Source organism: Sphaeramia orbicularis, chromosome 5 (genome assembly GCF_902148855.1).
Source record: "Sphaeramia orbicularis chromosome 5, fSphaOr1.1, whole genome shotgun sequence".
Lineage (NCBI taxonomy): Eukaryota > Metazoa > Chordata > Actinopteri > Kurtiformes > Apogonidae > Sphaeramia > Sphaeramia orbicularis.
In genome coordinates this window covers 50,516,836-50,541,478 of record NC_043961.1, presented here as the reverse complement: position 1 = coordinate 50,541,478, position 24,643 = coordinate 50,516,836, and the positions used below count along the sequence as shown (strand labels likewise).

At 37.4% G+C, this 24,643-nt stretch overlaps 1 protein-coding gene across 1 annotated transcript; it reads right to left on the bottom strand.

The window, feature by feature from the left end:
• vapb (VAMP (vesicle-associated membrane protein)-associated protein B and C) lies at nucleotides 1-21,278 on the bottom strand. Its single transcript, XM_030134383.1, has 6 exons — nucleotides 21,027-21,278; nucleotides 13,024-13,176; nucleotides 7,243-7,346; nucleotides 5,541-5,621; nucleotides 4,541-4,717; nucleotides 1-2,628 (listed from the first exon to the last, which is right to left on the bottom strand). The coding sequence occupies exons 1-6, from the start codon at nucleotides 21,082-21,084 to the stop codon at nucleotides 2,473-2,475; spliced, it is 729 nt and encodes a 242-aa protein (XP_029990243.1). The 5' UTR covers nucleotides 21,085-21,278; the 3' UTR covers nucleotides 1-2,472.
• Nucleotides 21,279-24,643: the final 3,365 nt, after the last annotated feature.

Sequence of the window (24,643 nt, the reverse complement as noted above, 5' to 3'; positions counted from 1 at the left end):
TAGGGGCTTTATTCATTTAATTTATTAAGATGCTACATAGTCCAACCAGGTTGGGTTGTTTTTATACACCAGAGACTACTAGACTAGGAATATTAATCTTCTTCTCAGATAGACTTATTTATTTATTTATTTATTTATATACATACAAAACAGTTTCCCGACTGCTTACATTGATCACGGTGATGGTCAGAGACTCCATGACAGGTCAGTGCAGTGTGTTTTAAAACCGGGCCTGAATCAGTTAGTATTTACATGTAACTATAGTTGTTTATTTAATCCTACCTGGAGTATCAAACTGGTGGGCTCCACTGCATCAAGGCAGGACAGTGATACATTAAATTCTCTTCAACGGTAAAATATGGTAATCTAACATATTTCCCGTGTGTAAAACCTCATGATACTCCAACCAGCATTTAGTGAACAAGAATAATTGTTTGCAAGTACTACATGACCCAGGTTTGATAACCCTGGATGGGACTGTAGCTCAGGTCTGCTCTGCCCTCCCTCTAAGCAGCAAGTCATCCTCAACCCAACAACTTGACAGAGATACAGTGGAAACAAACGCTCATATCCATACGTCTTTACCTACCAGTCAAATCCACTGCTTTACATTTCACTTAATGACAGTGAATCTCACTGTTCTTGTCTTTTGCTTTAACAAAATGAATATGCGCCTCTTGTCTACTCACTTATTAAGTGGAGAAAGTTGGAAACATAACCAAATAATTTCTCTCAATTAAGATAATAAGTAGAATGACACCTTCCCATGCTTTGTAATTAATTGTCCACAGTATGAACATTTGGAGATTAAACCATTTGAGAGTTGTTTTGTTTTACTTTAATTTAAAAAAAAAAAAAAAATCAGCATCTCTGGAACAGTACAGTGTCATAATGTGGTCCCTTGAGGCTATAGCTATACTGTAAGCTTTCCTTTTCCTTTGCATGAGAAAATAAAATAAAATAAAATAACGTATGCTTCAGGGAGACAGTGACACTCTTAACGTAAGTGCATTTAAATTAACACAACTTCAAATGCAGTGAGGATATAACATTAAAAAGCAATGGATAAATGCTGAACAAACACCAAAACTGGACACCGAACAGTGGGTAAATGGAGAGCAGGCAGCTGAAACACTCTTAAAACACTCAGTTGTTCTCTGACATACATTTGCCTCAACAAAACAAAAGATAATGTTAACAAATGTATGGCTCAGTAGGAAAATATGAGAAAACAAAAAAAGAGCAGGAAAGGCCAAGGCCCTCTGTTTGTCCAACAGGACTGTTATATTCAAACACAAAACCATTTGTCTATACATGCAAATTCTGTCAATTTGTGGTTCCTTACTATGCTTTGTGTTTATGTGTGATGCAAGTCAGTGTCCTCTATCTATATACCTCCATCTTGGCCTGAGAATAACTTACCCAAATAGGTCACAAGGCAAGGCTTTCATTTGGAGAACATTGATCTAATGTTACGTCTGGAGCTCATTTCAGGTAGCTGCAATTTTCTTAAATGCTTAAACCCTAACAAGAAAAAATACTTAAAATCATAAAAATGCAATAAAACACAAAGAAATAAAATCAGAAAATGTAGTTGTGCAAACCTACAGCCAAATGACATTACTATCACCATTATAAAAGCAATTAAATTAGATTTAAAAGTCCAGATGCAACACTCTCTGTGAATGCATGCAATAAAACATCCCCCTCTGACAACCGGGGATGCAGTGAGCATTGAGTGACAGGTGATGGTAATAAGGTAGAGTGGAAAAAAAGGACACAAGGAAAGAAAATACCTATGGTATAGTGTTTCATACACTGATCAAAGTTGTTCTACAATCAAAGACAAGCCGATTTTACAAAGCCTCTGATTGGAGGAGTCAGTTTGATAGCCCTGTGTGTAACCCCGACTGTTTGGATCATCTCTCTGGTAAATCCCTTCCTTAAAGGGGGTTTAGCTGGAAGGAATACCTGGATATACTGTACAGTGGGGGCTTTACGTATACATATACATAGACTCTGGCCTCCGTCATTTAGAAAAAGAAACAACAGTACACTAAAATGACATTCGCACAATTGCAAACTGACTCAGTCGCACCACTACCTCACCGGTGTTAGAAAATCCATTGGTAGGAATCACTAGCATTAAATCATTAATTTTCCATTACCCAAACCCATAGAACCGCTCACCTGTATACATTAAACTTTGGGAAGAGGGCCAGAATGATTATGTGATGATTACTTAGAGGCAAGACCTGTAACGGTAGGTTTGTTCATAAGATGAAGAATCGGTTTTCTTTTTTCTCATACATTACCTTTGATTTTTTTTTTTTTTTTACATAAATGAAATTGAATCAAAACTAGTACCACCCCCCGCCCAGTGGATATGGCATTTCTGATCCAAAATCCCAGATCCTGTGTTTGTTTCATCCCCCGAAAGCATGCTGCGGCCAACCCAATCTGCGCTGCACTCTACAAGACCAATTTGCCCACAATGACGCCCACCACGAAGAACAGCACGATGAGCGCCACTGTGCGAGCGCTCAACCCCTCCTCTTTCTTCATGCCAACTGATGCGTGCTGAGATGACATCACATTGCTCTTTCTCATCCGGAAACCGTCATCCTCCTAAAGTGGGGATAGGAAGGGAGTGGGGATAGCGGGAAGGTAAAAGAAAAACAAAAAGACATGATTAAAGAGGAAAGTGTGGAGGTGAGGTGTGTGGATGGTGAAATAAAGGAATGTAGAAGTGGACGAGAAAAGAAAAATGAAGACAACATGGTGATCACATCAGTCAATAAGATAAGGCAGCATTTATTTATTAGCTCAAAGAAAGAGGATCTGTTTAAATCTTCATCTGACCCAAACCCCTGAGGACTGCAAAAGGCGCCAGGCTTTAACACACTTCATTTCCCAGCAGCGGGTGGGGGGCTCTCTGTTAGTTTAATCTCAGCTGCAGGAGCAGCCAAACAGTCTTTCTGCTTCTGGCAAGAACTTGAAGGGGAGGTGGCGGTGTTTCAGGGGAGCAGGATTCTCTTTTGACTGTGTGTGACTCAATTTCAACCAAACCTTTACAAAACACTAAATAAACCCTACCTCAGTGATTGCCTTGATTGATTGCACACTCGTTAATTTGCACAATTGCCTTATGAGCTTTGAACCTTGAGATCTGTAGCTGATTATGAATATGAGACACTTATTGCAAACTTTAATCCTGAGTTAGTGTCTCTGTTTAAAGAAATATGTCCAAGGGCGGGGGACACCACAATGCCATCTGGAAGTACAGCTTTATGACTCAAATTTCCATTTAATTTGCTTATCTTGACTGTAAACATTAATCAGTAGAAAACCAATCATAAGACACAAATCTGACTTTGTGTGTTCAGTGATCTCATAAGTTCGTTTTGATAAGATAAAAAAATGTCATCCTTCATTCAGTGGAATAACTAATTCCCTCTGTCTTTGTTTTAAGCCTGGAGCTAGATGTGGCCAAGACTAAAATAAAGTTTTAATGTATGGGTTTCATATGGCTGACTGCAGGGTTCATGAAGTTTGATTAAAGAGTTATAAATGCTTTTTAATGCTACCCGGAATTAAATTAAAGACCAGCTATCCAATAATCAAAACTGAGGGGGAAAAATTCAACCAGTTATTTAGGATTACTTTGATTTTAACCACTTTAAAACGGCACACCGGCAACTGAGCTTAATGTTAATGCAACAATAAAAACCATTTTAGTTTCCTGATACCAGTTAGACTAAAAAATACAAAAACAACAACATAACTACAATGATTTCCTCCACACTGATTAGTTTTCATGACACCTGTCAGATGTACAAGCCAAGATGCTGAAAACCATACCTGTTCCACTTGCAGTACTCCTTTATGAAAGAGATATGATAGGTTGTGTATGGGTTAGGGAGAGAGAGCAAACTTAGGGCCTCTAACAGCACACTGAGTGCTCAGTTAACTCACTGAGATAGACTGACTCACTGGAAGTACACTCCTGGAGTAAAGGTTAATATTTAAATCACGTAGCGGAAAGCCTTCCTTCCTTCCACCGTGGATGGATCATTACTTTTTCAGTCCTGCTCCTTATGTCTAAGAAAACAACCTCCAAACTGCACTTACACCCTGAATAAGGCAAGTTTTAATAAAGACACAGGTGTTTTGTGTGCACTTTGTGTGTAATTTCAAGAAAAAAGAAGACTCTTAAAGCCTATTCTCCATATCTTTACATTACAACTTCTGAAAGTTTTAAGGCCAATCAAGGTCTTATGCTTAGACTAATTAGTTCAATTAAGACTTTTCAAGAATCTGTGGGACACCTGTGACTGACGGCTCGATAAACTGATGTGTGATTTGTATCAAGTGTATAATTTATCGTGGTCTTAAACTAACTCATGGTGAAGACCAGTAACACTGTAACTCCACTGCGAATCACACAGTGATTCTTTAATGAGCTGTGGATTCACGAACCACTAATGACATGAAGAAAATGAAAAAAGGCAACCTTCAGTCCTCTCATCATCTAACTCACCCTGATCTGTTTGTTTTCTTCCCGTAGCCGCTGGGCCTCCATTTGCAGCCGCTTACACTCCTCCATGATCTTCTTTACCTCGCCATCATCAAGGGTGGAGCTCATTGACTTCGGAGGCAACACAGAGGAGTCTGACTTCAGCAAGCTGGATGACATCTTGTTGGACTCCATGTCGTGCTGTAAGTGGGTTACAAGGGGACAAGTTACGACACACTGGGTAGACTGTTTCTACTAAAAGTTTCCATGGCAATTGTGACCAATAGCCTGGCTGGGACACAGGTGGTTTTTGATTTTTACTTTTGGGAGCTCTGCAGACTTTTATATAGAGTACAGTATGCACATATACACACACAGAGTTATGCAGAAACACAGAGCTTCCACACAAGCTCCTATCTCTACTTTTGAGAGTAAGTTCATCCAGGGGTGCCTTTCATAAGTGGATCAAGCTGGTTTCTATCAGCATTATCTCTGTGTATCGGACTCTGTGGTGCACAGTGCTGACTGGGCCCTGTGTGTATGTATCCCACATCTCATAATGAAGTGAAAACAACTACCACAGGTCCTTCTACCCCCCACTGATCTCAAAGCCACTAGCCTCTGCTTGTGTCTTGACCAGATAATGTCTCTACAGCTGTGTGGGGTCTTGGAAGTACCACAACAAAAATAACAGACATGTGAGAGCGAAAGTGGCCCTCTGATAGGCTGCTGATGCACAACAGCTGATGAAGAGAAAGACAACTGTAGCTGCGAGAAAGTAGGATAAGATGGAAAAAGGGATGAAGAGGTGATTAAATGCGACAAACAGAAAAACCAGCAGCATTGTGTATGTTGAAAGCTAAACTGACCATTAAAAATGCATGGTGGCACCCTGCTTAGACCAATTAGTGTAATGCTGAAAATGCTGGAAGGAAGTAATGAGACCAAACATTCCTTATTCCATGCCCTGTGAAATCTTAAATGGTGAAGTAAAATTAAATTGGAAGGAAGAGCATGTGCTTACCGTTTTTTCATTCTCCACTGGCATCTCAAAAACACACCTCAGCTTTGAGTCCATCAGCTCTTCTGGCTTTGCCTCCTTCCACTGGAGAGACAGAAAAATAATATGGAAAAACGCTTCATGGCCCACTGTCGTCAAGACAAGGGATTCATTTGGCAGCCAAACTAAATGACAGCATGGTGCTTCTTGAACAAAAAATACTGAAAAAAATAAGTAGATTGCACCAAATTCAGTGTTTTCCAAAGGTTTTTCATGGGCTCCATTGTGTTGATCGCAGCAGAGAGATTATGGCGCATGGGCATCCTCCAACAAATTTTGTACTCATTTTTATTTAAGTATTTATTAATAACAGATTTCAGATTTTCACAATAAACTTAAGATATTGGCAAGGAACACATGAAAAGGCTATGCTCACTCTAGAGCACAAACAGTAAAGTTTACAACGGCAAAGTAATTTCATACAAATAATATCTCATTGGATTAATAAATATTAGTAAATAGGAAAATAAATAATATACCTAGTGTGACCATACATGACAGCAAAACATGTCAGAAAACATTCAGGTTACTTTTGTTTCCTTTTCATTTGGCTAAGATGCTGTGGAAAAAATGCTGCTGGGGAAAAACCTTGAAGTTGCATTTCATATGTCTGTCCAGACTTATACATGTAGTTAACACCTTGAGGTAATTCAGTAAAAGGTGTTAAGTCTGTTTGTTGGTGAAATGGAAGTTATTAGATCATTCTGATGTCTCAGCAAAGTCGACTCTTAACGACACTTAATGTCACAATTCCATCATATTATCATTTCTTTTTCACTTTTCTGTGAAATTTATTAAAAACTAGTGAATGAATTCTTGAGTCATGGCCAATACCATGTTTGGTCAGGTCAAACTACTACAGAACATATTTCTCAGAATAGCCAGGTATGACAGTGTATGTGTGAGAACCACTGTGTTCCACTAATTTACCAGAAACTAATTAAATCATGATGCACTTGAACAATAGTACTCTTAGTCAACTTGCATTTTTAAAATTTTTATCAACAACTACACTATTATCAAGGAGATCTGCTCTGTGCATTGTTGAGAGTCCACATGTCCACAACAATGGAAAAAAAAAAATGTTTAGGAACAGGATTGCGTTGTCTCCCACCATTGTGCTCCTCTTACATCCCCACCTCAAAAATCTGCCCTCAAGTCTGCTAACCCCCTATTTAATCACAGGCTTGTGCAATACCCCACTGGAGTTCAGGCTGTGCCTCAGAGCAGCATCTCTCTTTTAACCATCATTCAAGTTGACTGTACATGTGAATATATGCTTCATGGTGCGTATTTGTCATAATATCATAAATACTCCACATACTTCTTGTCATTTTAATTATGAGTCACTTTATGTTAATGTGAGATAGCAAGGATGACTCTGAGACCACACACACTGTTATGACGTAACTGTTCTCATTGTGTTCTTTATTGTTTTGTGTAGGAATTGTGACACAGGCTCTCATCCAAGCTGGGAGTTGCCTCTTTCCTTACAGACACATTGGATGATTTGTATTTCTTGCTGTATTAAGGGCTGGGTCTGACTGAGACACTATGACGCTTTTTTTTTTTTAAGTCAAACATTTCCAAATATTCTGTAAGTGCTGCTAAAACTGAAAATGGATGAAGTGTGACAAATGGGTTTGAAAGGTCGGTATATACTCACCACTCCCTCCATGTCGGTCATGTCAGGAGGTGCTAGCATGGACTGCACCATGAACTTGTGTTTGCTCTTCTCATTTGGGTCATAGTCAAATGGCTGCAGCATAACTGTAAGACAGAAAAGGACAGGATTACATGATGACTTTTCTCAGTTGTTACATTGAAACTCCAGCAAAACTGTAGGCTCAAGTGTGTATAGATAAATATTTTTCCTCATCATTATTTATTTAATGTGGGTGAATAATACACAAAAAACATGGGATAAATCTAAAGGGAAGTCATAAATAATCTCATAAATTGGCAGTTACGAAAGTTGTAAAAAGGAAGTCCTATCATTTCGTTTTAGAGTGTTATGACTCCCTCCTTTTTCCTCCTCCTCTTTTTTAACCTCAGTCTCACTCCCTGTCTGAGGAGAACGTATCAAAAAAGTGTTTTGTGTTTAGTGTCATCCAAAATACAGTGGACAGGAAGGAACCCAAATTTGTGGGTGAAATTCAGCAATGAAAAATTAGCTCCAAATACAAACAGCTATGAAATACCAGTAAAATCTCTTTGTGAGCAATTTTCCATCTTTTTCTCCCCTTTTTTCAAATGTGCTCACTGCAAGGATTAAAGAGGAATTAGTGAGTATCAAATACACATGGATTTGTCAAACAGTAAACTAGGATCTGATCCTCTCAGCTTACCGTTGCCACTTGGAAAAAGTGGTGTATATGATTTATTTCTAGGTCCGTGTTACCATGACGGCGAAACACTGACGGATTTACAAATACCCCAGGGGGTAATCGTTGTAACAGCTTCCAACCCTGTTGTTTTTCATCTTAACATTACATATCACCCTAACAGAAAGCAGGTGTTGGTTTGGAATAGTGCTTAAACACATCACCACATCACTGCTCTCAGTCAGCAGTGTGTTATTTGATGTCATTCCAATGACTGAAAAGGTATTTTAAAGCTGTAACCATGATTTGTACCCTCTAAGACTGATCATTTTCTTATGTTTGCATGGGTGCTGGTCATGTAAAGGGGATTAAAAGGTCTATTGATGAATGATCTTTTGATCCATTGACTTCGCTGAGGGAAAATCAAAGGCATACTCTGACACCAGTCCAAACTATGTATATGCAAAGCCTGCCTGATTCCTCAGCTTCCATTAGAAATAAATTACCTTCTAATTTCAAAGCCAGTGTTGTAGCTATCAGGATGGTTTTCATATATGGCACATGCCAGTTCTCCCTGGAGTGGAAAACCTCAGAGATGTAGTGCACCATTACAGCAATCAGGGCAGTTCAATATCGCAAACCAGAAACAGACGGCATGAACAGATTGAGAACGTCCTGTTTCAGTCAGACCCAATTTGCATGGCCATCTACTTCAGGTCCAAGGGGACAATACCAGAGAATGGAGGCAGGAAAGCATGGAAGTTCTTTGAGCTGCATAAATAACGTAAAAAAGTCCTGAACCAATGCCAGATTTGGAAAAAAAACAGTCACAGTAGGAGAAAAAATGATTTATATATCATCTTTGATCTACAGCCTCTAAACACATTTTTTTTTAACAAAGGCTACTTGGCATGATAATAATAACGATAATGGCATGATTTAGTATTTGTACTTCACAGTGGGCAATCATTTATAACACTCACAGAGGCTAATTGTAGTCAACATGGTCAAGCAGGATGGTAATCGGCTGCCTGCTTGTTGATGATGAATGGAACCATTAGATGGGTGAGAGAGGGAGGTAAGAAAACTTTCCTTTCCTGTTGCTAATTAATGGTGTCTCATGAGACAAGATGCTCCCATTAGAATTACCACTAACTATTTACCTTCAAGTGCTTACAGAGGTCAGTCTTTACTCCCTGTTCTAACATAATAATAACACATAATAAAAACAGTTACATGGCTTTAAATGTGAGGCTGCAATAAATGGTCTATTCAAAATAAATTCAATTGTTGTAAAAATCTGTTATTTGCTTGAATTATTTATGTTTTGGTAAGAAATGTTGCTGAGAATTGTTTTAAATAAATTCTCAAACTGCAAATGTCTTGTTTTGACTGAACAATAATAATAATAATAATAATAATAATAATAATAATAATAGATATTTACTGAAATTATTAATACAAAAAAAAAGAAATAAACTGAAGACATTTCCATTACAAGGAACTCCAACTACACAATTGGTTATTACAAAAAATCCTTGAATAATTTGTCTCCTACCTTCTGGCATGTGCGCTGTTTTAATCTTGCTCACATCTTACTGTGTGAAGCACTTTTAAATGTATTTTTACATGAAAAATACTACATAAGTAAGCATAGTTGCAGCTGTAGTGAAATGATTGTTGGACTAAACTGCTGAGTTTTTCATTGTTTTACACACCTAAATCTTTTTGTTCACCTACTCCACAGGTTTCAAACATGTGGCCCAGGGGCCAAATCCGGCCCACCAAAAGGTCCAATCTGGCCCGTAGGATGAATTTGTGAAATGCAAAAATTACACTGAAGATATTAATCAATAGTGTAAAAATTATGTTATTTCAGGTTCCATACATACACATATAAACCAAGTAGATCTCATTTGGGTCAGACCAGAAAAATACTGTCATAATAACCTATAAATAATGACAACTGCAGATTTTATCTTTGTTTTAGTGTAAAAAAGTAAAATTACAGGAAAATGTTTACATTAACAAACTAACCTTTTACAAAAAATGCGAATAACCTGAAGAAATATAAACAATGGGAAATGTCTTCCGAAAAGTCAATGCAATTTCATCAATATTATACCTGTTAATAAATGTTTTGTGTATTTGTAATTGTTATGTAAGTTGTAATGCACATGTGTAAATGATAAACTGATAAACTGAGGCAGAATATTGTTAAAACTGCACTTATTTTTCTTAAGACATTTCAAGTTGTTTACGTTATTCAGATTTTTAAGGATATAAGATATAAACATTATCATAATGTAATTTTACTTTTTTCACTGGTATTATTTTACTGGTCCGGCCCACTTGAGATCATATTGGGGTGAATGTGGCCCCTGAACTAAAATGAGTTTGACATCCCTGACCGACTCAATGGTCAGTTTTGCTCATAATACAAACCCACAAGGATTTGACATGACAACATCCTATGGTACTAATGAAACTGGCTCAGGGACATGGCTTAAGTTTTCATAATGTTCTTCAGCTTTAAGTAATAAGCACATTTCTTGAACCATTTTCTGAATTGTTTCAAGTGGATACTTATGTGAACAGATGAAAATTTGGAACAGGTCTAAAAGCGCTGCAGTGTTCAGCACTTCACATGTAATAGGTACACCCTGACCATTGTTCATTGTTACTCAATCCAAAACCCTGATCAAAGATCAGCAAATGTACTGAGACAACACTGGTAGGGAGGGGGGAACAGGGTGAAGTCAACCAGGGTTGAGATACCAGTCTGGAGGGAAAACTCATCAACATGGAAACTGTCATAAAACGTGTTGATATTCAGGCTTCTCAAGGCAGCAGGTTCACACACTCCTGACTGTTCTCTCTGAGGTACATCTAGTTTAATATCATTCAAAAGGAAGAAAAATACTGACTGTTCACCTGCAAGACTGATTCAGGATGGAAAATAATCCCAAAACCACCAAGACAGTTCACCTGACGTTTACAAGAGAAATCAAAAACCATGGTAGAGCTCAAGAGCAGTCCTAAAAATCTGTCCAGAGGTAAAGAGTAAAGTTCTTGTATATTGGTCTAGACAACATGCGTGTCATATGAACATTAATGTCTATTCATGCAGACACAAATGTCACTTGGGACAGCAAAATCCCCACTGTAATAACAAAGTCCCGTCAATATAAGGTCATAACAAATATTAAAATAAGCTCCAACAAAACTGTTATTTCTTTTTTACGGTGTAGTATTTCGCTCTCTGCCTTCTTCAGAGGTTAACCTGTCCAGTGTATGTCAGCAAGACTTTTCACATACTGGCAAAGAAGCTCAAGATTTGTGGACACAATGATTTTTGAAACATTCTCGCCACATATTTTTCCACTGGATGCTATGCAACACCAATTCAGTTCAGCAACATTCCCGTGGTCATGGTTACATTGAACATATACAGTTTCAGCTGGGTTTAGCTTCAAAAGCAGAATCTATCCTCAGCTAAGCCAGCAAATGACACATCATGAGTTTGTAAGGTATCCTGTGGCAGACTGTTCCCTTTTGCTCTAATGGAAGTGAACGTTCATGTGAACCTTTTCACTGCCCGAAATGTGATAATAGATGAGCAGAGCTGCAAAAAGCTAAAAATCACTGGCTAAATTTTCAGATGGAGGCTAGAGTTTAGTGGACAAAATTACAATATATTTAGCAAGCAGCAGTTTTCACAGCCTTAAGTGTTCAAAGACAAATAAAAATGTGCTACAAGGCACTTATTTAAACTAAAGCAAAAAAATAATCTACATGACAATAACAAAAGTTCAGCTGTGGAAGAAGTTTTCTCATATTTTGCTGAAATAAAAAAGTACTGTTCTGTACGCTCTGCATTCAAGTATTATCAACAAAATGTACTTTAAGTGTGACAAGTCAAAGCTCTCAGCGTGTCATAAAACTTGGATGATGTTTTGGACTCATGTTACTGCTGTTTATAATTTATGTTTATGGTTGAGCATATGTCTGTAGCACCAGTGTCCTGTGAGAACCATGTACAGTATCTTTACAAGGTCAACTTTTCATGAGTTCAGAAATACAGGCCTGTTTTCAGCTATGTGAAAATGCATTGTCCAGTTAATCCAAGAGGCTTTTAAAGAATTTATTTACCTTAAGAAGGGGGAGAATTTTAAACTTAACACATAAGAGAGTGCTTAATTGTTCAGTTTATCACAAATAACAAAATAAGAAAAAAAAAAACAAAATTAAAAAAAATAAAATAATTTTAAGATATGCAAAAAGAGTACAAAAAATTTACTCTAAAGCAGCCAGATAAATGAATTTGTGTAAAATTACAACATTGCATCACAACAATAAGAATTTCTAGAATGTGCTGCTGATATACTCAGGAAAGGCTCCTAAAAATGCCCTTTCAAACCTTAATTTGGGCTGATACGTCTCTGTTTAGGTGGAAAGTGGTCAGAGCTCGAGTAGGAATTACATAAAGCCACGGTGAGTTACAGTATCTGGAGAAGCAAACATGACTGCACATTTAAAAGAAGATAATGCCTACACTACTTGAAAGATATCAATCCACAGCTACATTTTATCCTGTTAAATGCACTGCTTTGGTAATACTACAGTGTTTGTCTGTAGTGACTACATTCTCAGAAAAGCAGCAGTCATCACAAGACTCAAACTTGTGACTTTTATTCAGTCTAATAAGGGTGAAAAATTATTGCATCGGAAAAAGTGGACTGTGCTGATTTGTCATTCACTGCTGACTGCAGGCCCCACTGACACAGTTTGCAGTTGTTGACACCAGATAGGGTAGACTGTAAAATGAGTCTGTGGCTGTAAATGGCAGAGGTGGCACAGTCTGGAAACACTAGCCTGTACCTGTCTCCCTCATAGTGCATGGCTGGGTATGAGGTGTGCCAGAACAGAAGCAGGAGTACGAGAAAATACTCCAAAACACGACAGGAGTACTGCCTATTTATTAAAAAAAAAAAAAAAAAAATCACCCCTTCAGGATACTCAGGAGGTAACAATCTGCAGTGTGAGGAAATGAATTAACCCTGGTTTCATCACAAAAAAACATCTTCATATATCCTTATGAACAAATAAACCTTGCCGTTTACCTGAGACATTAATTGAAGTGCCTGCATCAATGATGCCACTGTTTGGCCGCACACAGTACCGGCGCGGCGCTGTTGTCTTCACTTTGAAGCACACATTCCTGTCTGTTGGGTTGGCGAGCTTGAGATTTGTGGTGACCACGTCTGAAAACGGACCTGTGAAGACAAGCAAAGAGGTGGACAATGAAAACAACATATTTATAAAGTTACAAGACAAGACATTATCACTCTCACACAGATGGAGAAGCCACTGGCAAACACCATACCACAGTCTTCAAATTAACATACCATTAAATCAAGCAAGTGCACGCAAATGTCTTTTAAACCTTGTTTAATTATCATTAAAAGTGACTCTCCTTGTCACAATAAAACACCAAATTTTACAATGTGTGATCAATATATAACACTGCTTTTAAATAATATATATGAAAAATCATACTACACAGAGGTCTGTCAGACTCTAAGACAAATTGAAAAACCAGTGGGCAAAGCCTATTAAAATGTGACATGTATGCTAACACATTTAAATGTGGTCTATTAAAGTTTAAGTGGATGTGACTTTAATTATAATATACTTAATCTATTACCCACAAGTTGGAGCTTCTGCCACATTTTTCCTCATTTGAACAGACACTTGGATAAACTGGGTTTACTGCCAATTCAACAAATGCAGGTTTTTTAATACATTTGACTGGAAGTTGTCCTCAAGAAAAATAAATCAAATCTGCTTCTTGCATTACAGGCCCAAATACTGCACTTCAGTAGCTCACATCTGTTAGAAGTGGACTACTGGGCATCACAGCATCATCCTTTAAATTACAACAGGACGGCTGTTACTGATATTCACTGTTTCCACAAAAAAAAGGAAAAACATTTCATATCAATGTCAAAAACAGTGAGCAAATCCAAAAATCTTCTGTTAATGCACAAGATCAACACGTATCCTGGAGTTGGCTTCAACTATTTACAGCCCTCACTGTTAACGCAGACCACATCTCTCTTTCACTTGGCCAGATGCATTAAGCTGCACAGATACAGTATGTCAATAATGCAGATGAGGCTTATGGCAAATGCCACAGCAAAGGGTTGAGGATGAGGGACCTTAAAAAGATGAAGATATGAAAGAGAAGGTGGGGGACACATGGGACTAACCAGAGCGGTTACATGGATTTGTTGGATCACCCCACTTGACACTACTGCAGTCAGCATAGGCATGTTTGTCATTGTTTTGGCCTCTAGTCAAGCAGTTAAGGCTACCAATCATGTTCCTCATAGAGAACTTTAGGGCTCATTTATGCTCTATGTACCTATGAAAATAGATGCATGCATTTCAAATGATGTAAACATTACTGCATTTATACTTCCATGCATCCATTGCATTGAAATAAGCCTTTGGCAATCAATCCACCAGAGGCGCTGTTCTGAATTAACATACTGGCCAAATACCAATAAGAAGGGTAGAGTGTATTGAGAGAAAAAGAAGAAAGTTAAGGATACTAAACACAGCAGCAGCAGAGGAGGCGTTACTAATGCTGATACTGAGAAAGAGGCACATTTGGAGGTAATGTTACAGGCGGTGGTGGTCTGTGAGGCTGTTAAACACCTTGAGGCATGTCAACGGTCAATAATTTTCATTGGCATTACCAATGAGAGAAATTTGAAGTTTTCAACACAGCCCCCATGATTTCTGGCAGTACTGCTCCATTTGCTCTGTTTGGGTATGCATCCATAAGGTCTCTGAAAATGGGCAGAAGTGTGCAAAAATGGATGCAAAAGACAGATGGGTGGCTCCATGTGTATCCAACATAGAGCATAGATGAGCCATTACTGTGTCATGACATCTATTTCTCCTCTTGTGGATCTACTATCAACTGTCAAAAAATAAATACAGAAAGATCAATTCTGATCTTTTTTGGTATTATTTTAAGCCAAGAACTGATTAAATAAAGAAATTTCAAAATGCTCCACTTTGGCTATGATGCAGCAGCTTCGTTTTTTTGTTGTTGTTGAGCTCTGTCCAGCATGGTTCATCTGATTGGTTACTTTCACCTGAAATAGCCAACTCAACGAAGTCTAGTTATTCTCACAACTAACACTAAAATGTTTCATTTTTATCACACTGGTATATCTTTTCATAATCCTAGTAATTGTTCTATATGATTATTACTATTTCGAATGGCAATTGGCCCTGAAAAAAACTACCACTAAACCCCAACATCAAATATTTAAGAAATAGTAATTTACTGTCTGTGGACCACTTTTGACAGGATCACTGCATAGGGTAAATTTCTTGCGCATGGAAGCTGAGAACTGCCATGCTTTCAGTTATCTCAGATCAAAAGTTGATTATTCCATTATTTCCAGACAACAAAATTTGTTTTCTGGTGATAATGGATTATTTAACTATAATGGATTATTTTACATCATTATCTATATATTACCATGATTTTTTGTTATCTTGAGGTGAGAAAAAAGAACAATTATGACAAGAAAATGAAAATTAGATTCTCCTTATTTCCTCCTGATTATCAGTGACTGACAGTGCCAAGCCAGCACGCAAAGATGGCCCCTTGACAACTGTAGCAACTGATTAAAGCTGAAAATGTCAGCTCAAGGAGTACCCATTATCGATCAGTGCATCAGACTGTAGGTCTAACACAGGCGGAAATGTCATTGTCTTTCTGCTGAAAAAAACATTCATATGATTCTTTTGTTATCTTGTGAAACTGTTCTTTTGTTTTCTAACCCAGTGTTTTTCAACCTTGGGGTCAGGACCCCATGTGGGGTCACCTGGAATTCAAATGGGGTCACCTGAAATTTCTAGTAATTTATAAAAAATTAAGAAAAACTTACTAATAAAAAATATAGGGTGAGTTGAGAGAGACAGTCGCAATACATAAAAGACATGACAAACTGTGAAGCTGAAACTGAAGCACTGTGGTACTGTTTATCTTACAAATGTTCATTGTGGCCCGGTTTAAGATGCTGCAGCTCTTTCATAATTCATACTTTGACTTATTGTTTGTTCAGTATTAATTTGCAGCCTTGTAAATATAAGCTGGACTGACTGTACATATTCTGACCAAGGAAAATAAAATTCTCACTTTGTGCAGTAATCTCAACCTGGCTTTCTGCCTCCATCCATAATAGCATACATTATATAGCCTAAATGTCATCTAAAATTAATGTTTATTTGCCACATAGTATAGCTAACTCTTACATGGTCAATAACAAATTAATTTTAGCAAAAAAAAAAAGGTCTCCATTTTGAATGTCTGAGGTCACCAGAAATTTGTGACGTTAAAATGGGGTCAGAAGCCAAAAAAGGTTGGGAACCACTGGACTAGAGGAAACAGGGGAAAGGAACCAAGGTAGTCCATACTAGGAAGTGAGAAGAGGGGATTAACATAAGAGGAAGAAACTAGATTTTTGTATTGATTGAGGATTAAAGGCAAAATAAAACTGTCACCATATCAGACATGGATGAAGCTTTTGTGTTTGTTGTACATAACATATTTTTACATTTAAGTTAGCTGAAACAGTGGTTCTCACCAAGGGGGGTGGGACCTCAAGAGCTGCAATTGTTTGTAACAAAAATACAAAAAAACACTCTGATGACAAAGTAACAAGAGAAACAAATATCTAATTAAACTGCTAATCGATCTGTAGTGCTTCATTTGTATAAAATAACTGCCCAATAATAAATAAATAAACTGATTAAAATGCAGCATTGGGCAGTAGCATGGATGTACACACCATTGAGGTCCCCGTTGTCTGGACCTCTGTATTTTTTCTTGATGTGTATATAAATAAAAGCAGTGAATTGCTTAGAATGACTTAACTCTGGTGCATTAAAGACTTTAACACCAAGATCATGAACATAAAAAAAGTATTCTCTCAAAGTATTCATATGTATGTGTCTATATAAAGCTATATATACACGCTGATATTAAAGCAGTTTATAACTTTCATCCAATTTTTTATCTAAATTTGTAAAACCCGATGTCTCCATCATAAACACAGTCTGTGTTTTTACTTAACAAACCGAAATGTCACTCTGGCCTCTTCGGCAATTTTGTCATGAAGTGCACTATGGGCATGGTGACCAAGCAAAAGAGGTTTCTCACAGATTCGGCAAGAAAATGAGCCAGATTGCTACAACGTGAAATTATACAGTCCACCGGGGTTGTTGATCTGAACTCAAGCTCTAGAGATAAAAGCATTAGAGGTGCATTCAGAAAACACAGACCTCTGACAACACCAAAAGTCCACTAGTCTTCTTGTACTATAAACATCAACTTGTAGTACAATAAACTACAAACTGCTTAATGTAGATATGGATTGCCACGGGGAAAGAAAAGTCTTAGTTGTGATTTGTTAGTTAGTGTCAATTGGTCATGAGTTGATGTCACAGCCCTTGGCAGGGGTGAAAATAATTTCAAACACATCCATTCTCTGCTCCTGTACCAGAGAGACTTGCGGTTTATGAAGCTCTGAAAAAACTGCTCTAGCTCCAGAAATTCCATAAAGAAATGTATCCAGAGAGTTTACTGGCAAGTGTTAGTCACTTATGAGTTTTTTTCAGTGACCAGCGCTAAGTTATAGTAATATATAAATGACGCATGACTTCCCGAATCTACTGGATACAATGCCAATACCCACATAACTTACTCACTAACTACTAAATCAGCCACATAAATGAAATACAATTTTCATTTAGAACATTTCAAAATAATGTTTAAAATTACATTAAATAATTCCTTTAGACATTTAGAAAACTTTTGTGGTCCATCAAGAGAGACCAAAATGTAGCTGAACCAAATAAATGGCTGAAACTACATTCATCATATCTAATCTAAAGTATACTGGTTGATAACCACTATGAAAGATCAAAAGTCTTGTGATGTTTTTCCAAGATGCTCACAAGTGAAAATATTTAAGGAAGAGTCACAATTTTGATGTCTGACCCAATGAAGTTTCAATCAACTTCCAAGTCACAACTGAAAGAGTAACATAATGCTAATATATCAAAATCCATCTAGGTAATTGCAGTAGCTGTTATGGTGAGCATAACATTGGTAGCTGAAAGAGGCATGCTCACTACACTTGAAAACATAGAACTATTTTAGAATTAGCACATATACCAGATTCAAGATAAAGTTTCGGCTCAGCAAACATCCAGAGCAACTGACACTTCCTTTCCCCGTTGAGCAAAGACAGAGAGGAAATTCAGACCCTCACAAACTTGGCTTGACTCTAAAGGCTTTTAATGAAAAGAACTCACGCCACTGGCTACTGTACACCTGATCTACTACTTCCTGAAAGTTTTTCAGGATTGCGTCCAACTCAAGAAAACCACAAACTACAGTTAAAAACTATTATGAAGGGCTGATGTTTGAGGCGGTCATCTTTCAAGGCTATACATTATAAAAAGCAGACAGAAAAGGGAGCTGGTGCTTTGTAAAGGTTATTCAATATTACCCCAGAAGAAGGAGCAAATTAATTATAAATGAAAAAGTCCAGTCCCTCACATTTTAGACAATATGGTTGACAGATGGTCTGAGTGTAGGCCTAACTAGTTGCTATTGCCAGACACAGTTTCTGACAGTCCACATTGCATGCCTACATATTACTTTGGGCCTGAGTACAGGCATGTGATTTGGGTATTGCTGAATTCCAAGTACTGAGGAGGCTTTGTTGTTCGATTAACGTAACACATTTGCATATGTTTGCATAAAACAATTTGCATATGTCCACAGGTGTTCTTAGCTGGTTGGTACTGATCTGTTTGAACTGTTTAACAGAAAACCTCAAATGTTTCATCGCTATTTAAAATCAGTGGACAGCATATATCAATCTACATATGCCCATAGAAACAGTGCTTCTGCTTCATGTTTAGTTACCAGTCAAATGTTAAAACTGGTAAACATTTTTTGTTTTGTCACAGTTAAATCCGATGATCAAAATTCAAGGCTCTGGAATTCCACTCAACTACAGAATTACATTTTGTGACAAATCTATAAACTACTGTGTGAAATGTAGCATACATTAATATCAAACTGAGATTCGCCCTCACACTTGTCAAAGATCAATTTTGGTTTTGGTGGGACTTATTGACAATAAGTAAAATATAAAAATGACTTTTAATTTTAATCGTATCAAAATGATAATATTGAGATTATTTGGATTTCATTTTCATTGAAAAATAAATAAATGAATAAATAAATACTGATGCGATTTCTATAATAATATTCCCCTACGTCTGGAGATTAAAAATTGTAGGACACAGCCTCTCTGTACTACTACAATGCATGACTTAAAATGGAGTGTCCCTTTATCAAAAAATTGCAGACCCTGCGATTCAGGTATTGCACTTGCCAATATTGTGATTTTGAGATAGTTTAATGTTCAGCCCTAACCCACAGATGGAACACATATTCTTTGTTTCTTGTTTTGGGCATAGTACATTCTGTATGTCAAGGTGGTGAAAAAAAAGAAAACTTGGGAAAAAAAAAAGAAAATAAAAAGAGTATCATGAACTTTTCACCTCAGGACCTGTCCATTATTTTCCACATATCATATGTTATGCATTTAACCGATGATGCATCTGACACTGCAACCCTGTGTATCATTGTGTACTCTGTGTTAGTGCATGCTATGGGACATGCATCAGTGTAAATATTACAAGTTAAACAGGCATTTCCTTATTTGTACATTTGAGCATCAGATGTGCAGCCTTATACTAACTGAATACACTTTTAATTATGCTTTCCTTTCTCCTTAATTATTGAGCTGGTCAGTACTTGACCCTTCATTTGCATTTCAAGTTATAAAACACCTGTCTTTTATATTATATACATTGTGCTTTATTTATGGTTTTTAATCCTGTTTTGTTTGAAGTACCATTGTTTTTATTCCATTCGCTTGTGTGTTTTTTAATACACAACTGCCTATTTTATCATTGTGTTTTATGTAATTGTTGTAAAGCTCTTTGTAATGGTATTTTTACAAGTACCGTAGGTTTAGTGCTATTGTAAACTCACAGTTTATAATACTTCTGGCTTGTCGTCTTTCTGTTTTTGGTGTAGGTTGTTGGAGTCTGGAGCTGTTGGGTTGCTCATTATACTGACTGTAATGAAACTCAATATGTTCTGTGGCAAACAGAGGCATTTTTGTTACAATGCTGCTGATTATTTAAAGCGTATTTTGAGTGTCTGGAAAAATCACAAACCAAAATACCACTGGCTAGGATTTAATTCCAGAGTACAAGGTGCAAGATTTTAACACGTGGCATGATCTCTGTATAATCTGTTGCAAAACAGACACAATAATACCATATGTGTTTATGTAACATTATCAGGCCCTAAAGCAACGTGACATCCTGCAGCCAAATGCCGATCTCCTCTCAAATGTCTGTTAGCGACCAAAGGGGGCTGTGGGTATGCTGATGACCTGTAGCTAAAACATATTAAGTAGCAGAGGTTGTCCAGCTCCTCCGTCCTGTGAGCTGTCAAGTTATTAAATGACAGCTGGCTAGCCAGCAGAGCGAGACAGCCAATCAGAGAGCGAGCTAATGTTAGCTAGCAGCTAGACCTGCCAAAGATGTTGCAGCTTATGTGTAATACAGAAGGTTATAAATTTGGAAGGCAATTGTGTTGTCACATATTTGCAGTGCCTGCTGTTTCCTAGTGTATACAAGCTTCGCGTCTTGCAGTTGTAAATGCTTGATGAACAGCTGCTGCAGCAGATATGTACAACAGGGCCGGACTAGCTTAGCCGTCGGAAGCTAATCCAGCTAGCTAACTCGCTAGCTAGCTGTCAGTTGACCTGCCGTCCTTAAAGAGCAGCCTTATTCCTTTCCTGTGGTGCTTTTAGTAAAAATGTGTACTGCAGCCTCTCCACGGTTTAGTTACCGTAACATTTGTCTGCCGCCCCCCCCTTTCTAACCCCGCTGGCAGAAGCAGCTCCCCCCTCCCGTCCGAGCCGGGCCCTCCCTCCTCTCTTACCTCTGAATTTCAGTTCGTGCTGAGGCTCCAAGAGCAGAACCTGTTCCGGCCTGGCCATATCCCAACAGCTGGAGCGGGGTTATCGCACTGCAACCAGTTCCTGTCGTTTACCCCCGTGTTCGGATGTTGTTGAGTATTGCAATGTCAATATAGTTATTTACTCAGAGAATTAGCAGTGGGTATACTGGCCCCCGGTCACTAGTGCTACGCGAGCTACTAACGGCTGTTGTGATGCAGCAGGAAGGGAGTGAGAGACAGGCTGGTGACGTCACTGCCTCTGCATAGCCACCCAGCGGGGAGGGTGTCAGGGTGATGGGTGACACCAGGGTGAGACCGGGGCGCATCCAGGGCTGAAGGACCACCAAGGAAGTCTTCAGGTTCTTTACTGAAGGAAAACTTACACAACCTGTCAAAATACTACCACACAAGGATGAGCTCTGCGTCCAAATGCTTGCCATGCAAAATAAGTATGAAAAGTGAAAGCCGTCATTCTGCAATAAAGTGGTCCCTATCATGTTTTACTATCATATATTATGTTTCTACCTGTGTCGGTGAAACTACACCGTATGCAACTCATAAAAGTTGTTTAGATCCAGCTGTGGTGCCTTGGGGGGATATTTCTAGTTTCTATTTCCAGTTTTGGCGCACATCTGTTGCTGTTTGGGGTCGTTGCTATGCTTAAAGTTAAGGTTATAATGTTTAAAAAAAAAAAAAAAAAAAAAGAGTAAATATTTAATGCAATCAATTACTACTTCTGAAACATCTGGATCGTTAAATATAGATTTAATTAAAGTTACATTATACTGTTTATACATAACGGTGTAGCACTGCAACAATTCTAGAGGGATGTAATGGTTGGGTCAATATATAACTGAGGGACTTGAAGTCCATGGGCTATATCTTGCATACATCTTTATTAAAAGTAATAATAATAATATTAATAACAATAATGTTTTTTTATGTTCACTATGACCATGTCTTTAAAAGTTCAATAATTATTTAATTACGGAAATAACCGCTTATCAATAAACGATTAATAAATAATTCATTAATAACTAGACCAACTAAAATGTCAACTAAATAACCGTCCGAATTCAATAACAACCACCTTCTAATTAGCTAAACAATAATAAAATGAGCTTATTCAAAAATTGTTTTGATTGTGTTCTTTTTATTAAGTTGAAATAATCATGACAGATATTTCTTTTTTGGCAATATATCAAATTTTATATGGAAAATAACAAATTGTATCTGTGTCCGAGAAAACACTTTCAACTAAGTTACCCATTACAAAAACACTTCTGGAGGAAGTGTGCTAATTCCAAATCACATGACCTGCTCCTCATGATGTCATTTCCTCCTGAAGAAGCGACTGGCAAGACTCAAAGATATGTTCTTTCTCCTCTTTCTTAGTTATTTAATGTAAAGTAGTGTGTGAGTCAAGTGTGTATTTATCGTACTCTTATGTCAAAAGTGTTACTACAATATCGTTATAAATATCTTTCAATTTCAATTTTACTCAATTTAAAAGAATCTTTCTGTAAAAATGCCATGTAGTGTTATGTTTATGTTGATTTTAGGCCTGAAAACAGCAAAAATGTCAACTATACCTATCAACTGTTACCCTGTAGAGGTAACTCAAAAAGTCTCTCAGCTATATATTGACCTGGTTGTTTACCTAAAATACCCAGAAAGGTACTTCAAACTAATTTTTAAAGGTAAAAACAACAAAAAAATGATAATTATTTTTAAAAAAATAAAAAATAAAAAAAAATTAAATGAAGATATCAAATAATATGATAATACTGTACCATACAGCACAGGAAATCGTTCCTGCCAGTGGCCATCAGACTGTATAATTCCTCCTTATAATCATGTAATTACACACAATATTTCGCACTCATCCGTACAGAGGGTAACTGGTATTTGTGTATATTTCTTTTACTTATCATATTAATAATTTTGTCTAGTATATATTGTACACATCGCTTGTTCCAACTTGTTCCCTGCTATTTTTTCTTATACTTGCCTGGAGTAACTGTACTCAATTTCCCCTGGGATAAATAAAGTAGCCTGAATCTGAATTTTTTGGCATATATCTTACTAGTGTATTTCCTCTTTATGTGGTGTTGTATCTTTCTTTTCCTATGTCTCAGAGGTATTGTTCTGCTTTAGTCTGCTGATAACATTCTTTTATCCTCTAACCACAGATGACCAAATGTGTTGATTTTGAAAGTCTGAGAAAATTCTACATCTTCCTAACATAAACTCTTTAAAACACTACATGACATATGAATGAGACCAGGCTCTACCTCCTGAGGAGACTGTGGACTTTTGGAGTAAAGGGGGCACTCCTGAGGACCCACTACAACTCTATAGTGGCATCATACATCTTCTATGTTGTGGTCAGTAGCATCATGGAGAATGAGAGGAAGAAGCTGGATAAAGTCATCAGGAAGTCCAGCTCTGTCCTGGGCTGTTCTTTGGACTCTGTGGGGCAGAAGGATCCTGGCAAAGCTGGTATCCAGGACCGGATTTAGACTTGGTGAGACCCTAAACTATATAAAACCCTGAGGCCCCGACCCCATTTATAATACACCAGCTGATCTCAAAAGCTTTAAATATATATGCCTTTTAATGATATGAAAAATTGAAAATACATTGCCTTTTAATTTTTATTAATAATATTCAATAATTAATGGGCGGCCATGGCTCAGGTAGAGCCCATAGGTTGTTCAATAACTGAAGGGTTGGCGGTTTGAATCCTGCTCTGTCCTAGTCATGTGCCATTGTGTCCTTGGCAAGACACTTCACCCACCTTGCCTCCAGTGTCACTCACACTGGTGTATGAATGCGTATGAATGTTTGTTGATGGTCGGAGGGGCCGTTTGGTGCAAACTGACGGCCATGCTTCCAACAGTCTGCCCCAGGGCAGCTGTGGAAACAAACATAGTTTACCACCACCAGAGTGTGAATGTGAGAGCGAATGATTAATGGACCAATAATGTAAAGTGCTTTGGGTCCCATGAAAAGTGCTATAGAAATCTAATCCATCATTATTATTATAAAGATTGTGCTGCAAAAATCGCAAAAATTACAGAATCCTCTAAGTTACAACTTAAAACATTTTCTATCTTGAAAAGCAAAATCATTGATTATGTCATCAAAAGATATCTATGCACATGATGCTAAGCGCAGACAATTTTTCTTGAGACACAATTACTCTTAGTTCATTTTTTATTCTCTTTAGCTGTGAAAATGATCTTTCTCCGGAACAATTTGTTGCCATCAGGCTTAGAAATAGTCATAATATTGCTTCCACATTAGGGAAAACTAAATGAATCTTGTGTAGAAAGATGATTTCATTCTGGAAAGATCGGCAAAATGACTTACAGCATTTTTTTTTTACCTTTTTATGCTCCAAATAAGACAAAAAGTCCAGGCAGATGATTTTAGGCTTAGGGGTTAAAGACAATTATATACACTATAATTTGATGAATTATCTATAGGCTATTTACATACGGAATATTAATACTAAATATTACATATCACTTATAATTCTGCAAGCTAGTCAAGGCAATTATAGATGATTTGCAAAAATGTAATTTTAAGACAAC

Coding starts and splice junctions, on each gene's coding strand:
- vapb (XM_030134383.1), bottom strand. CDS start 21,084: ATGGCCAGGCCGGAACAGGTTCTGCTCTTGGAGCCTCAGCACGAACTG. Junction 5,622..7,242: donor TGACCGACATGGAGGGAGTG/GTGAGTATATAC, acceptor CTGTCTCTCCAG/TGGAAGGAGGCAAAGCCAGA. Junction 2,629..4,540: donor AAGAAAACAAACAGATCAGG/GTGAGTTAGATG, acceptor TCCCCACTTTAG/GAGGATGACGGTTTCCGGAT.